The sequence below is a fragment of the Panthera uncia genome (genome assembly GCF_023721935.1).
Source record: "Panthera uncia isolate 11264 chromosome B3 unlocalized genomic scaffold, Puncia_PCG_1.0 HiC_scaffold_2, whole genome shotgun sequence".
Taxonomy (NCBI): domain Eukaryota; kingdom Metazoa; phylum Chordata; class Mammalia; order Carnivora; family Felidae; genus Panthera; species Panthera uncia.
In genome coordinates, this window is record NW_026057583.1 from 6291494 (window position 1) to 6307095 (window position 15602).

At 59.5% G+C, this 15602-nt stretch overlaps 1 protein-coding gene across 2 annotated transcripts; it reads left to right on the forward strand.

Moving 5' to 3' along the window:
* Window positions 1-221: 221 nt before the first annotated feature.
* Window positions 222-14763, forward strand: DNAJA4 (DnaJ heat shock protein family (Hsp40) member A4). Of its 2 annotated transcripts, XM_049614412.1 has the most exons (8): window positions 222-420; window positions 1030-1168; window positions 6311-6491; window positions 8051-8155; window positions 9304-9531; window positions 10419-10649; window positions 12821-12921; window positions 13024-14763. In XM_049614412.1, the coding sequence occupies exons 1-8, from the start codon at window positions 341-343 to the stop codon at window positions 13237-13239; spliced, it is 1281 nt and encodes a 426-aa protein (XP_049470369.1). In that variant the 5' UTR covers window positions 222-340; the 3' UTR covers window positions 13240-14763. The 2 variants fall into 2 exon arrangements, with proteins under 2 accessions (XP_049470369.1, XP_049470370.1); XM_049614413.1 differs by lacking the exons at window positions 222-420; window positions 6311-6491 and having other exon boundaries at window positions 1082-1168.
* Window positions 14764-15602: the final 839 nt, after the last annotated feature.

Consider the following 15602-nt stretch of genomic DNA (forward strand, 5'->3'; position numbering starts at 1 on the left):
ACACATACCCGTCAGGCCTCACGCTCGCCCCTGCCTTGCAAATGCCCCACGGGGGGCGGGGGGGGGTGCCGGCAGCCGTAGGGTCTCGGGAACTGCACCCCCCCCCCACGGCGGCGGACCCCAGTCCGCTCCAACCCCCTCAAAGACGCCGTAGCCGCTGCGCGCCCCCCTGCCCTTACCGCACAGAGGGCGGCCACACCCCTGGGCGCGGCAGGGCGCGGAGCCTCAGTCCCACCCCTCGGGGCACGGTTCCCGCCGGCGCGACCCCTCGGGCTGTCTGGTCTTCCGCAGGGCAAGGCGGCGGCCCCGGACGCCCAAGCCCCCTTCCCAGCCCCCAGACATGGCCCGGGGCGGCGATCAGAGCTGGCGTCCCAGGGAGTCGGACGGGCAGCCGGAGGAGCGGACCGCCCAGAACAGCAGGTGGGCCGGCGGGGTCTCGCGGGGTGGGGTGGGGTGGGGCAGGGCGAGCCCGGGGCGGGGGGGGCGTCGGGAGTCAGGTGTCCAGTCCAGCTCCGGGTGAGCGGGGGATCCGCAGCCGGAGGCTGGGTGACACAGACGTCGGGGGTCAGGGGCCGAACGAGCCGGGCGCGGGCGCTGAGCACCGGGTGAGTCGGACGTCGGGGATCCGGCGTCCAGCTCCAGGCGAGCCGAGGGCTTCGGGGGCGGGGCGAGCCGGGCGCGGTGGCAGAGCACCAGTGAGTCGGCCGTCGGGGGTCGGGGTCGGGGTCGGGGTCCCGGCCGCGCGCCCGCTGCCCCGCCCGCCCGGGCGCCGCCGGAACCTCCGCGAAGGTTCTGGGCCTTTGTGGCGTCACCGTCTCCTCGCGGAACCTTCCGCCGGCGCCGAATAAAACCCGCGGCGGAGGCGCCGGAGGCCGAGTGCGGCGGCCCCGGGCGGCGGGCGGCGGGAGCCCAGGGCGGCGGCGGCAGCGGCGGCGGGAGCCGGAGCGGGAGCCGGAGCGGGACGCGCGGGCGGGCGGCGGGTCGTCCGGGGGGCGCTGACCGGCCTCGCCCGCCCCGCCCCGCCCGCAGAGCCAAGATGGTGAAGGAGACCCAGTACTACGACATCCTGGGGGTGAAGCCCAGCGCGTCCCCGGAGGAGATCAAGAAGGCCTACCGGAAGCTGGCGCTCAAGTACCACCCGGACAAGAACCCGGATGAGGGCGAGAAGGTGCGGCGGGCTGGGGCCGGGCACTGGCGGCGGTCGTCGGCGGGGCCGGGTCGGGGTCCGGGGGCTGGGGTTGTGGTCTGGGGCTGGGGTCGGGGGCTGGGGGCCGGGGGCTGGGGGCCGGGGGTCGGGGGCCGGGGGCTGGGGCTGGGGCCGCGGTCGGGGCCCGGGGATAGGCGGCGGGGGTTCGAGCTGCGGCGGGCCTGGGCTTCCGTCGGGGTCGGGTCGGGTCGGGTGCAGGACTAAGGCTGCATCGAGGCTGGGGCCGGGGTCGGGGACAGGCGGTGGGGTCCCGGACTGGGGTTGGGGCCCAGAGGCTGGGGTCGGGGCGGGCATAGGTGGCTGGGGCCCGGGGTACGGCGGGGGTGGGGGCGGGCTCGGCGACAGGCCATGGGGGAGGGGCTGGGGTCCGGGACAGGTTGCTAGGGCCCTGGGCTGGGGTTGGGGACAGGCACCTGGCCACGGGCTGCGGGCTGCTGTGGAGGCTGGAGTCGGGGTTGGGGCTCAGGGGCTGCAGCTGGGGTCCTGCCGCGCATAGGGGGCGGGGGCCCAGGCTGTGGCTGGGCTGAGGTCAGGGTTGGTGGCAGGGAAGCCTGGTGGGCACACCGCTGGAGGGAAGTTCTGCAGAAGGGCAGCCAGCAACCCAGTGAACTGAGGCACACGGCACCAGAAGTTTGCACGCTCGCCAGGAGCAACTGGGTTGAACTGTTCCGTGCTGATCCCTTGACGCACAAACCCCAGGGGTGAGTTTCTCGCTAGGACCTGAGACAAACCCGGTGTCAGTCAGCTGAACCGCTGGCCAGATTTGGTCTGTGTGCCTCTCTCCTGTCAGGCATTGAATAATCACATCTATTAAGCAGGAACGGAGAGATCTCTGCCCAGATACATCATTTTGCGGGAATATTCCAGGTTTTCTGTGACAGATGACCCACAGTTGATTCCAAGTATCGATAATAGGCTGGAGAATTCTGTAATAGGCACCTGAATTCAACTGTTTGCTGTTCCTGGGAACAGAGCCGGCCTCCTTGGGCTCACTATGCACCTGACCAGGGACTGGAAGGACCACGCGTGGATCCTTGGGACAGTCTGTTGGCCTGTCCACTCCTCCCTCCGCTTTCTGCCACTTTCTTAGGAAACTTTGTGTCCGATGACGTTGGGGAGGTGGACTTTTGTAGTCGCTGGCAGCACGGGCTGTCACCCTTGAGGCCGCAGGCACCCATCCAGCACTTGGACCTGTGGCACCGTGGCTAGTGTGAGTGCCCGCCTGTGTTCCCTGCCCCGTGCAGGAGGAGGCTCCTTCAGGAAGGTTGGCCGGTGGCAACAGTGATAGAATATTTATATTTAGCCACATGTGCCGAATGTGGCTGTCACAAGCTTAACATGCTTTCCTGCAAGACCGTTTTGTCTTGTCACTCACTCGAATTCTTTCCTCTATATTTAGATGGCTTACTGTAGCTTTGAAAGTCACCGGCTTTCTGCACGGCGTTGGTGTCTCATAGACGTGCTCCCAAGTTTGCCGTGGCCCGTTTCTGAGACTCTCCCTTAATGAGAGCGTAGCCGGGCTTCTCACTCGATGTTTCAGAGGCTGGCTAGAGGCAGCCTGGGGGAAAGCCTCCTGACCCCAGTTTCAGGTCAGGTCTCCTGGCACTTTCCAGGAGTGAGTTCATGACCGTGTGCGCACAGCTGGACTGACTGTGCCATTGCTGTCCCGAAGCTGTTTTAAACTGGACCCGAGCTGTCCCACGTTCCCGTAGGCGTTGTCCTGTAGAAACCCGTCCCACAGCTTATTTTCAGGCACCACATGGGTGTCCCGTAAATGAGTCTCTTGATGGTGAAGTCTGGTACGTTCCTCTCTGTCTGGAGCAGGGGTTCCGTGATGTCCCCCGTCCCCGCCTTCCATGAGGGGGATACGGGGATACAACCCTTCAGTTTGGTTGTTGGCTGAAGCTCTGGTGGGCTGCCTCTGACCCAAAGTCCGAGTCACCGAGCTGGTCTCCTGCACCTGTGCTCGCCATTGCACAGTCACGGGCCCGGTGTCTGGCTGTGGGTGGATGGGGGGGGGGGGGGTGTGTGTGTGCATGCCCTGTAGGGGGCGGTTCCAGAGGGAAGGTTTTGCAGTGGAGGGGGCATCGGGCACTCCGTGAAAATTGGGTCGGAGATCACAGGGGGCGAGGAGACTGGATACAATTCATAGAAACTCTGTGCCATAGGGTTCCCTAGACTCACTCATTCTTCACCAGATGCTTCCTTCCTGGGCCTCTTGTGTGCTGGGCACACTGTGTAGACCTTGTGTTGTCTGCTCAAGTCTGTGTGCAGTTCTCACCTACTTGATTTGTCACAGGTAGAGTCTTTATTTTCTTCCCAGGTTTGTCGCTGTATTATTAATGTCTCTTGAAAAATAGATGAAGCCGGTCTTTCCGCCCTGCAGGGAGACCGCTAAGATGGCTGTTGGCCTTTGTTTTGGGCCCTGTTGTCCTGTGTTGCTAAGCACCGGGCGGCCGTGTTTGTCGTCAGGTGCCCTGTGGAGTCCGCAGTCCCCTCGTCCCGCCAGCTTTCCATGGGCCCTTCTGGCGGGACCAGTAAGCCAGTCCCTCTCGGGCAGAGCTGGGGGCGTCTGGACTGCTACCCTGATCAGCTTGAGATGCATCCCGTCTTTTGGCCCATTGCACCGTAAATTTTAGTTTGGATCGTAGATTTTCAAGTTGAAAAATCATAAAAGACAGCATAACAGTACAGGAAATACCAGAATGTAGAGAAAAACCACCTAGTACACGTCACCCTAACTGCCGTGACGGTGCCTCTTTGCAGGCAGCTCTTTCCGGGGGGATCAGACGTGGTCATCCTGGTACATTTTTTTCTCGCTACATGGTATTTTATCGAAAGTACTTTTCCAAGTTGAGACATCATTCCAGAGCCATTTTTTCCTCGCTGCACAGTAATCTCGTTAAGGTGGGTGGCGAATGATCGCAGACTGAAAGGTGAGCCGGTCGGAGCCCGAGTGTCCAGCGGTGAGGCGAACCTGAACTGGGGTCTAGAGTGTTGCAGCTCGGGGGGGGGGGGGGTGCGGTGACGGGCTGGTAGAAGTGGGAGCCCCCTCCCACGTGAGACACGGCCTCCCGGACAGGCCGTCGCTTCTGCTTCCTCAGACTAATCATGGGGTCAGTTAAGTCTGGGTGCCTTTCAGGCATCCAGGATATTTGGTGAGTGCTTCCTGTGGAAATTCTCAGGGAGCATACCTAGTCCCTGACACACAGGCCCAGGAACTCGGGTGGGGGGGGCGCCTGGTCTCCCTGCTGTCAGAGCTAACGTCCCGGGCACCCAATCCCCACACTCTGCTGTGCAGAGCGGTGGTCGTGACTGGTGCCTGCCGCTTTGCAGAAATGCGGAGAATTAACTTAGCAGAAGGTCTGGCTGCCTGGAGTAGGATCTGATGTCCCTTGAAGACTTAATTTTTAAAATTACCTAGTTACTAGCTGTCATTTGTTGATTAGGTACGTGTTAGATCTCTACCCGGCATCTGTAACACAAGAGGAAATGTAGTACTTCTATCAAGACTTACAGGCGTGTGTATTTTAAGTTTATTTAGAGAAGGTGCACACACACTCATGTGCAAGCAGGGCGGGGGCAGAGAGAGCGAGAGTCCCAGGCAGGCTGCGCGCTGTCAGCACAGAGCCCGACTCGGGGTCGAACCCACGAACCGTGAGATCGTGACTTGAGCCGAAATCGAGTCCGACACTCGACCGGCCGAGCCCCCCAGGCGCCCCCGTGTTTGTGGCTTCATAGCACGTTTTCTTTTCTGTGTGTTTTACGGAGGCAGCTGCCTTACGGGATTTTCACGTAGAGCCTTGTCTCAGACCGGGGAGTGCCCCTGGAGGGCCGGGACCCCGCGTCCCGTGTGCATTTCTGAAGCCCCACCAGAATCAAGCCGTGCATCTAACGAGTACCAAGTGCCTTCCACACGCCACGCGTCCCTCTGGGTCCCAGCAGGGGACGAAGCTGTCCCAGCTGCAGTGGGGGTTCGGTCGGAGGATACGTGCGGTCTGGCCTTGGCGCCCCGCGGCCCGGGCCGACTCACTGGGGCGCCGGCAGCCGGCATGAGCACGAGAGGCGGGACACGGGCGAGGTCGCGGCGGTCGCCTCTGCGGAGCGGGCCTGGGGTGTGGCGAGCACGGATGCCCTGGAGATACTTTATATTGTCCTAATTTTATGTTGAAAGCTTGCACACACGGACGGAAAGATGGAGGTAGGAGTGTGAACACGCGCGTTTCCTTCACCAGCTTCTCGCACTGTAAACGTGTCACTGTGTCTGCTCTCTTCACGGTTACCCGAAGCTGCAGCCAGCGTGAGCTCTCGGCCCAGAAACTTGGCAGGTCTCGCCGAGGAACACCCACATCCCCGCACGGATCAGCCGTACGCCTCTCCCCCGAGGAACAAATTCACATGTCTCCACTTGTCCCAGTGTCTTCTCTAGCCATCGTTCCCCAGTCCAGGATCACATTGCATTTAGTTTTCTAGAATGTCTTTCAGTTGGGGTTTTGTGACATTTTTTTTTAATAACCGGTTGCCAGTGACACAGTTTCGGCAGGAGGGTGACGTGTCGGGTATTTCGTCCACTTTGGGGCCTTGGACGTAAACATTGGGAGGCAGATGAGATGTGAGGAGAGAGGTTTTGGTGCTGGCGGGAGGCGAGATGGGGAGCCCGAGGGCAAGGTCAGGAGGACAGATGCATGGGGACAGCTGCGCGTGGGGACGGGTGCACGCACAGACGTCTGTAACTGAGTTTCGTGCTAGGGAAACAGGGAAGCTGCTTCTGAGCTGGGAGGCAGCTGCACCCGGGGGCCAGGGGGTCGGGGGCCGGGGTGCTATCTGGTGGTAGGTGGAGCCCCGGGCGGCCGAGGCTGGAGGAGCTCCCCTCGCTCTCCCGAGAGGCCCTGCCACCAGCCCCTCACTCGGTTGGCCCCGTTTCCCGGAGAAGCCAGGTTCCGGAGGGCGCAGGCTGCTGGCGTCGGGGGAGCAGGTGCAGAATGTGTCTGCCGTGAAGTCTGTGATGGTGGGTGTGCCTCACAAAGTCCTCAAACGTCCTCTCTCTCATTGTAATCTCTCTCTCTCTCTCTCTCTCTCTGTCTCTCTCGTTTCATCTTAAAGTTTAAGCTCATATCCCAGGCATATGAAGTGCTTTCGGATCCAAAGAAAAGGGACATTTATGACCAGGGTGGTGAACAGGCGATTAAGGAAGGAGGCTCGGGCAGCCCCAGCTTCTCGTCACCCATGGACATATTTGACATGTTCTTTGGTGGCGGGGGACGGATGGCAAGAGAGAGAAGAGGTAAATACTTGTTGAAGACGTTCGGCAAATTTTATAGTTTTCAGATCACACGTGTTAATGGAATCAAGACGGGTTATGCCTTAACAGGGCACACACGTCATGTTTGGGGGTCGCTAGCTTTAAATGGTTCACCCCTTAGCGGGTATCCAGGCACCTGGAATGTCTCAGCACGCGTACCACTGACCTGACACCCTCCAGACACGACCTGAAAGGGAGCAAGTGCCCTGGCGGCCAGGAAGGAGGTTCATTGTCCTCTGCTTCTCTGTCCTTGGGGGTCAGGCCTCTGAGTGCCCTGAGGGACATAATGGCACCTGCTGTCTCTGCCCCCTGTCCGGCCAGGGGCCCTGCGCTCTGTGTGGCTGGCACTCTGCAGTGTGGCCTTGTTTTCTCAGCCCGCTCCAATTTTTCAGGTGACACGATTCACCCCCTTCTCTCTGGAACGTGTTGTGGGTTAGCGGCTTCATCCCCGGGGGCTGCAGGAGGGACCGGCCTTGGCTGAGTGGCCCCAGGCTGCTGTTTCTGATTCTGGGATTTGCTTTTCCACCTCGTCCCTCCCACCAGGCTGTGTCCTCTGCCGCCTCTGTTAGCCGTGGTCTCGAATTGCCCCTTCCCCCTTCTGGTTCCCTGTCGATCTGCTTTGGACCCTGAAACCAGATAGATAGCCAAGCTTGTTAAAATCTTGGGTAAAATCGGAAGAAGCAAGCTCTGCCTTGGAGTTTAAGAGGGGTGGTTTGGGTCGGCAAGAGGCCCTGGGGGAATAAGGGGGTTTTGTTTTTACATTATGACAGACCCTGAGCTTCAGAAGCTTGGCTGTCAAGTCTTGAACACAGGGAGCCGAAAATCACGCGGAGGTTAGGAAAGTCTCCCCCCGTGGTCTGGGTGTGTAGCCGCTCATGTCAGTGACGTTATGGACACGATTAAAACCGTGGGTGCCCTCACTGCCCCGAGATGAACCACTTCACGCCCTGAATCAAGTTGTGTCTCAGAGTTGACGGCCAGGAAACGGCAGCTTGTCTTGGGGATTGTGAGGGTCCCACGGGCAGCAGGGGAGCGGGGGTCTTGTCTTGGGGAGCGTGAGGGTCCCACGGTGGGGGGGAGGTTCCGACCCTGTGAGTCACCATAGACTCCCACCCCAAAGATGCAGGGGAGAGTTCCCACTTGGCCACAGACGACAGAAGGGCTCAAAGAGTAGAGAGCATTACGCTCAGGGAAGAGTAGAATTCCAGTTAAAGTGCCTAGACTGCTGGTCCTGCCTCCCCTGTGCAGGAGGGGCCCTGTCGTGGGGAACAGCAGCGACCCCAGGCCGGGTCCCCCAGCGATCGCTCCGTCCTCAGGGGGTTGCTGAGAAAACAAAGACGGGAAGTCGTTTTGTCCACATCTATCAATCACTGGCCAGAATTGGTTCCGGCTGGCAGAGGCCCGGAGGGTGGGCCGGTGAGATGGGAGCACCGACAGAATGAGTGATGGGTGTGGCTCTGGGCTCTGGAGGTGCCCGCATCGGGGGTCCCGTGGGCACGTCTAATACCATATTCCCAGGTGTTCTTTCTCCCTCTCCTAAGGCAAGAATGTTGTACATCAGCTGTCTGTAACTCTCGAAGATTTATATAACGGAGTCACAAAGAAGCTGGCCCTCCAGAAAAACGTAATTTGTGAAAAATGTGAAGGTAAAAATTAACGTTTGAATGAGTCACATAGGTCTGATCCCTTAGAGGACGAAACAGTTCTGGTTTACAGTTCAGAGGAAAACACTTGATTTTTTCAAACATAAGGGTCAGATTGCAAACTGGTAGCCTAAGGGCCAAATCTGTGTTACTCTGCCCTGTACATTTTTTATATGGAGTGACTTTTTTTTTTAACATGTTAATTTAAAAAATTTAAAAGTTGGGTGCCTGGGTAGTTCAGTCAGCTAAGCATTCAAAGCTTGACGTCAGCCTGGGTCTTGATCTCGGGGTTGAGTCCAAGCCCTGAGCTGGGCTCCATGCTGAGTGTGGAGGCTAATTAAAAAAAAAAAAAAAAAAAAAAATTAAAGTCAAGATGATTCACCTAACTTAGGGGTCAGCAAACTTTTTCTGTAAAGGGCTAGATAGTAAGTGTTTCAGGCTTGTGGGCCGCATGGTCTCTGGGGACCATTCAACTCTCAGTGCGCCAGCAGCCGTTGGCATAAATGAGCAGACGTGCCCGTGTTCCAGTGAAGCTTTGTAAAACCAGGCAGCTGGGCATAGTTCACCGCATCTTGAGTTGTTTTTTTTATTTTTTAATGTTTATTTTTGAGAGCAAGAGAGCGGGAGCAGGGGAGGGGCAGAGAGAGGAGGAGACAGAGAGTCCGAAGCAGGCTCCAGGCTCCCGGCTGTCAGCACAGAGCCCGATACGGGGCTCGAACTCACGAACCGTGAGACCATGACCTGAGCTGAAGTCGGACGCTCAACCCACTGAGCCACCCAGGCGCCCCACGAACACAAGTTTTAAAAACAGGATTTTTCAAGAAAAATAGTATCTGGTGACCTCGGACGCACGTTGTCCTGAGTCGGCCGAGCTGGGGAGCCACCCCTCCAGTTCTCGCAGCCGGGTCCACTCGGCCACCTGTGGGCAGGGGCAGAAGAAGACACGGCTGAGGAAGCCCGAGGGATGAATTGGCTTGGTGTGGCCGGGACCGCGAACCTTTGCGACCCCACGTTTATGTCTGGATGCTACCCGCTCGGTTAGAATCGCCCAGACTTTCCCGCATTGCTCTCCGTGACTGTAAACAGTCCAGTCCCCCCGTGTCCCCCGTGCCCTGGTGCCCAGCTCTGCTTCCTGCCCCCCCCCCCCCCAGGTGTTGGCGGGAAGAAGGGCTCTGTGGAGAAGTGTCCCCTGTGCAAGGGCCGCGGGATGCAGGTGCACATCCAGCAGGTCGGGCCGGGCGTGGTGCAGCAGATCCAGACCGTGTGCGTCGAGTGCAAGGGCCAGGGCGAGCGCATCAGCCCCAGGGACCGCTGTGAGATCTGCGGTGGCGCCAAGGTGACCCGTGAGAAGAAGATCATCGAGGTACACGTTGAAAAAGGTGAGGCCGCCCAGCGCCGCTCGCCGGCTGGAGGCGCTTCTCGGTGCCGACCGCGGGCGCGTGCTGGCGTCGGGAAGGGAGGTCTGTGATGCTGCAGATACTCGAGGGGCCCCGGGTGTGCCCGGAACCCTCTTGCCCCCGCAACCCTCTTGCCCCCGCTCGTCCCCCCACGTCCCCCCGCCGTCCCCTTCACCTGCCTGTTTGCTTGCTGAGGTCTGCTCCCTCGAGACCAAAACAACCCCCTCTCTAGGGCTTTCCAGCGCTCTGAGAGTCACTGGACCTTGATTTTGGTCGGTTGTCCTCCCGCCGTCCTCTAGCGATTCCTTTAGAGTCACTGGGAGGATCCTGGCGAACGTGGGCCGCAGAGCTCGTGCGCGTGGGGCCGCTTGCTCCTTCTGCACGTGTCCCTCTGCTGCCTCGGATCCTCCTCGCCCCCGCCTTCCCCTGCCGTCTGTTGTGCCTGCGCCATCGTTAGAAGGCCTTTTTCATGGTTAGCGGTTCTCCGTGGATTATTCTGTGGATTCCTAATCCGGTGAATATATGCTACATGAGAGATGGGACCAAAGCGCACAACTCAATACCCAGACTGACAGATGTTCTTAAAGGACTTCTGTTTAAGCATCCTGAACCCTGTGTCCACGTGCACGCGGCCCCGGAGCCGCGCCCCACGCGTGCAGCGAGAAGGCCGCGTGTGCGCGGTGGTGGAGGGCATTCCCGCTGCGCCATGTGGTGGGGTGGGGGGCGTGATCCCAGCCACCGCTCTGGTTCCCTCCAAGTTGGGAGGTTTGATGAGTAAAACCCCGAGAGGGCTCTGTGCCACCTTCACAGCTGTGTAGGAAGCATGGTTTTTAAGAGAAGTGCTAATCAGTAAGGATGATGTCTCACAGGTATGAAAGACGGTCAAAAGATACTGTTTCATGGAGAAGGAGATCAGGAGCCTGAGCTGGAGCCTGGCGATGTCATAATTGTGCTTGATCAGAAGGATCATAGTGTCTTTCAGAGGCGAGGCCACGACTTGATCATGAAAATGAAAATTCAGCTTTCTGAAGCCCTCTGTGGCTTCAAGAAGATGATAAAAACGCTGGACGATCGCGTGCTCGTTATTACGTCCAAGGCAGGTAATGTTTCGGACGTGTGTCCGTCCCTGCTGTGCTGACTGCGTATGACATTGCTGGCCGCTAGCCTGGCTTCACGCTGGGGGTGGGGGACTTCCGTCACGCAAGTTAGCGTGACTTCATTTTCCCGAAGGTCAAAGTTCTCACCAACGACTTGGGAATTTTGTGAATTTTTAAAATACTCCCCTAGAAGGAAACAGTCGGGGGGAGGAGCCTCAAACAGGAATCTTGAGGTCCAGCACTGTAACTGGGACCTGCCAACTTAAGCTTTTAAAAATTAGTTTGGTAAGAAAACAGCTGATAACATGCTGTGGCTGGCTCATCACGTGTCCCCATAGCCGCCGCACTGTTGACTACACGTGGGAGACGTTTTAAAGTAGAAATTTCCCGAGAAAAAGACGTTGCCTGTCAGCTTAGCCACCGATGCTCCCACAGACCTGCCCGTCTGCACACACAGGGGGCCCTCCCAGGACCACGGGACCACGAGGGTCCTGCAGGGCCCGGGCCCCCAGCTCGCATACGGACAGCAGGCTCCTCTGGGCCACATCCGTGTGGGCAGCAGGGCGCCTCGCAGGAAGGGCCATGGGAGGATGGCAGGGGAGGGGCTGGGCCGGGGACCATCCGTGTCAGAGCACGTGTGCACAGGTGTGGCCAACACACCCAGGCTCCCTCCACCCCCTCTCGGGCCGTGAGCAGAGCGGCATCTGGGGTTTAGGGCTGCAGGGCCAGGCTGGGGCTGGGCTGGGACCTGCCTGTCCAAGGGCGGTGGCAGCCGGCACTGAGACCCTAAGGTGCGGCGTAGAGAGTGGACCCCAGAGCTCCCTGCCGGTCTCCCCTCTGCCGGCTCTCGCTCGCTTCCCTCTGTGGCCTTGTTCTGTTTCTGTCGCTTTCCTCCTCCTGCTCTGTCTGCGTCCCCCTTCTGTCATAGAAGCGTATGGAATTAGATAGCCAAGCCTTCATCAGAGTTTCTTCTTTCTGAACTTTGTGTTTGGAAACAATTTCAAACCAACCACAAGTCGTAAAAGTAAAAACAGTACAAGGACCCCCTACGTGATTTGCCCATTGTTAGCATTTGACCGTTTGATCGTTTGTGTTGTGTGTGTCTGCACATAATCAAGCCCCACGGCATAAGGTGACACTTGCGACTCCTCCCCAGGTCGCGTTCCCCCTGGCTTGGCTTGGCGGGGAGGCTGAGGCTCCCAGGGCCCCCGGCTAGCAGCGGTGAGCAGGTGCGGGTTCATGACCTGCTCACAGGGCCCCCAGCTGATGGCGGTGCTGCTGGGCTGGTGGCTGTGTCACCTCCGGGAAAGCTCGTCCTGGGCCACAGGGTCGGGGGTGGGTGACATGGAACCAGGCCCAGGGAAGACTCCCCCCACCCCCGCCACCTTGCTTAGTTACAAGGAAGGGCCGGGGCTCCGGAGAGCCATCTGCTAGAGACTTCTCTTATTTCTTTTTGCATGTTTCTTCTTTTCTGCGTCCTGTCCTTTTTTCTTTTACCGTCTCTCCTTGTTTGGGCTTATTTCTTGTGGCTTCGCTGCTTTCTCCTCCTCCTGTTGCCGGAGTGCAGACGCTAGGATCCGCGAGGAAGGTGCCCCGGGAGCGGCCCACTTGTCCTCTGTCTGCCTCCTCCCGTGTGTGGCTTCCCGGCCCCCAGTTAGAGGCGGAAGCGAGAGGGGAGGAGTGGAGACAGAAGAACTTGCCACCAGACAAGCCCACGGGAGGCCCCGCGCGGGAGGGCCCAGAGGGGTCTGTGACACGCTGCGCGCGGCCTCCTCGGGCTGCTGACAGCGTTTGGCGTCTCCTCCGCCCCCGTTACTCCTTGTTTGTGCATTTGTGTTACTGAGCTGAGGAGCTCGCTTCTGTGGGGACCCAGCTCCTTCCTTCCTTCGCGTCAGGCGGGAGACGCCGCGCGAGGCTCGGGGGGCCTCAACGCCCGCGGTGCCTTCTGGAAAAGTAGCCGTAAGACCCCAGAGGCAGGTGGGCGGGTCGGGCTGCGGACACAGGCGCCCCCTCAGACTTGGGTGTTCTGGCTCCCGCTTCACTTTTAAACTGACCCCTTATGACGGGGTGGGGGGGGTGCCACGAGGCTGTAGTGCCGCCTGGGTGCTAGGGCCCCCCCCCCCCCAAGGCCACCCCCATCTTCCTGCTTCCTAATGGAGCCTTTTGTGCGGCAGGGGAGGTGATAAAGCACGGGGACCTGAAGTGTGTGCACGACGAGGGGATGCCGATCTACAAAGCGCCCCCGGAGAAGGGGACTCTGATCATCCAGTTCTTGGTAAGTTCCCGCCTGTCCTCCGGGCCTGTCCTGGAGGTGTTGGGGGGTGGGGGGGGAGCCGGGCGGGAACCAGCGCCGCTCCCTCCGGCCTCCCCTCTACAGGTCACCTTCCCCGAGAAACACTGGCTGCCTCCCGACAAGCTCCCCCAGCTGGAGGCCCTCCTGCCCCCTCGACACAAGGTGAGGGTCACGGACGACATGGACCAGGTGGAGCTGAAGGAGTTCGACCCCAGCGAGCAGGGCTGGCGCCAGCACCGGGAGGCCTACGAGGACGACGACGACGGGCCGCGGGCCGGGGTGCAGTGCCAGACGGCGTGAGCGGCGCCCTGAGTGTAAAGTTGGCACAATGAAAACGGCATCACCTCCCGGCCCCGTGTGTGGCGTGTCCGTGTGTGTGTCCAGCATCCTCAGCTGCCGAGTGTCGTCTGGTTCTGTTGTTCTTTCGGTTGTAACTTAAGTTATAGCTTAATTTATATTTAAATGTTCTGAGTGTGAATTACCTCTGGTCTGCATATGGGATCTGTTCATTTCCATTTTCAGGAGACTTTTGAGATGCCGGTTGGCCGCACTGACACTTTGTGCTTCTGGGGGCCTTGCCCCGGTGCCGGCGCCCGGCCCCCCTCGCAGGGCAGGCACCAGGGGCCTCGTCTGGGGCTGCCCCTGTGACATCTCCAGATCTAGATTCTTGAGGGCCCTCAAGAACAAAGGCACGTCCGTGGGCTGGACTGGGCTCTCGGGCCAGGCTCACGCCGCGTGGGCTGTGGGGCCAGCGTGGTGGCTACTGTCCCGTGGCTGGAATGGGGTGCGAGTATGGCCGTCTCTCCTGGAAGCTTCCTGGCCTTGTGGGGTCCGTGTTCCAAATGAAACACCACCATAGCTGTTTGCTTGTGACCCCACACCTTGTTCTCTGTGGTTTTAATGATTTTTTGTTGACCGTCTTTGCTATGCTCCCACCAAAGTGCTTTCTGTAAAGAGAAGGAAGCCCTCCCGAGGGCCCCACATCCTCCGGCAGCAGCGGTGGGGGAAGCCTGGTGGGCCGGCCTGGGCACCACGGCCCGGTCGCCTCTTCCCAGACCCGGCTCCCTGCTCTTGTCGGCTGCGTGGCGGAGGGCTTCCTGCTCCCGTGATGCTGCTTTGGCGAGAAGCGCGTGGACGGGCTCTGCCGTGCCTGCGGCATGGGCCACCGCTGTAAATGCTGGCCTGCTCCGAGGGACAACAGCTATTGCTTCACTCCCAGCAGGCCGACCGCAGCTCATGTTTAGGGTTGCCTCAGGTTCTAGCTGTTCCTGGCCCGGTCCTTCCATGGCGGTCAGGAGAAACTGCTCCCTAAGCCGCTGGGCGGGCTAAAGCCGAGGCTGCTAGTATGTTCCACCCTCCTTGGTTCGGCAGAAGCGGAGTTCGCCGCAGACCCGGGGCCGCCCCCAGCAGGGTCGAAGGGCACAGGAGGCCTGCGGCAGTCAGGGCGAGTGGCTGGGGGGACCAGGCATTGCTGGCTGGGGGGCTGGGGGGCGGGGCGGGGGGCGGTGGGGGTGTTGGGCATAACTTGCTCAAAGGAGAGAGCGAGCCCCCCTCACCCCAGGCCTGCTTTGACCACTGGTCAGGACAGACCTAAAGCCTCCTTTTCCAACTCAGCCTGTGTGGAAATCCATTCACAAATGGACCACGGTTCCAGGGTGTTGTTTCTGTGCTGTGACTCCCCCTGCCGTCGAGAACTGCTGTTGATGGGGCACAACTACGTCCAGCCCCTTCCTTGGCGCGTCAGTGGGATCTGGAAGGTGTTGCTTAAAACGTACTCCACCTGTACACTTGTCACTTTACAATTAAAACTGAGCTGGTATGAGAGATGCTTCTGGTTTTTTAAATGATCTCGAGCTCAAACGAGGGGTGTTAAGTGCCTCACATGGAGATCTGATGGGTCGGCCTCCACTGTCCTGGAGCTTGTGATTGGAGTGAGAAGGGCAAGCGTCAGCTATGGGCGACGGCTGTGGAAAGGAGGGGGCAGCCATAAAAGCGCCCCCTGTGGGTGTGGGGGGCGGGGGCGCTACAGGCAGAGGAAACGTCAAGGGCTCTGTGGTTACAGGAGGGCGACCAACGTCGAGAGGCAGGAGAGGGAGGTGATGGGGGTTTGGGAAAAAGCCACGACTGGACTTACAGGCACACGAGGTTCTTAATAAACAGCAGCAAGCTTCAGAGTGCTAGCCATTTCCATGCCAACCAAGTTCAAGTGGCTGCTGAGAGAACCGAAGTGCTGGTCCTCCGGGGAAACCGAGGCAGGGCTGGAGCCCACAGACGCTGTCAAGGCAGCCTCTCTAAAGTTAACACAGTGCACAGTGCAGCAGCAGACGTTTTCAAAACACCAAGTAGATGCCCAGGAAGGTAGGACTCTGAACATTCTCACCCGGCCAAATATCCTAACCCTTCAGGACCCCGTTCTGAAACCGATCAGTTTTATCAAACCGCTTCTGTGTGACTCGGCACCCTGGAGGAGGGAGCCTGTGCCTCTAAACTGCAAGTTCATTAAGTGCCTGGGTCCCTTCATCTCTGGGGCAGTTACCTGCTTTCGCACGATGCCGACTTCCCCCCGCTCTCCTGCCGGCCGCAGGGTGCACAGAAGAAGTATGTTCAAGAACACCGGTGTCTGGGTCACGAACACTGTTAAAGTATGAACAGCATTTCCAATA

Coding starts and splice junctions, on each gene's coding strand:
- DNAJA4 (XM_049614412.1), top strand. CDS start 341: ATGGCCCGGGGCGGCGATCAGAGCTGGCGTCCCAGGGAGTCGGACGGG. Junction 8,156..9,303: donor AATTTGTGAAAAATGTGAAG/GTAAAAATTAAC, acceptor CCCCCCCCCCAG/GTGTTGGCGGGAAGAAGGGC. Junction 10,650..12,820: donor CGTTATTACGTCCAAGGCAG/GTAATGTTTCGG, acceptor TTTGTGCGGCAG/GGGAGGTGATAAAGCACGGG.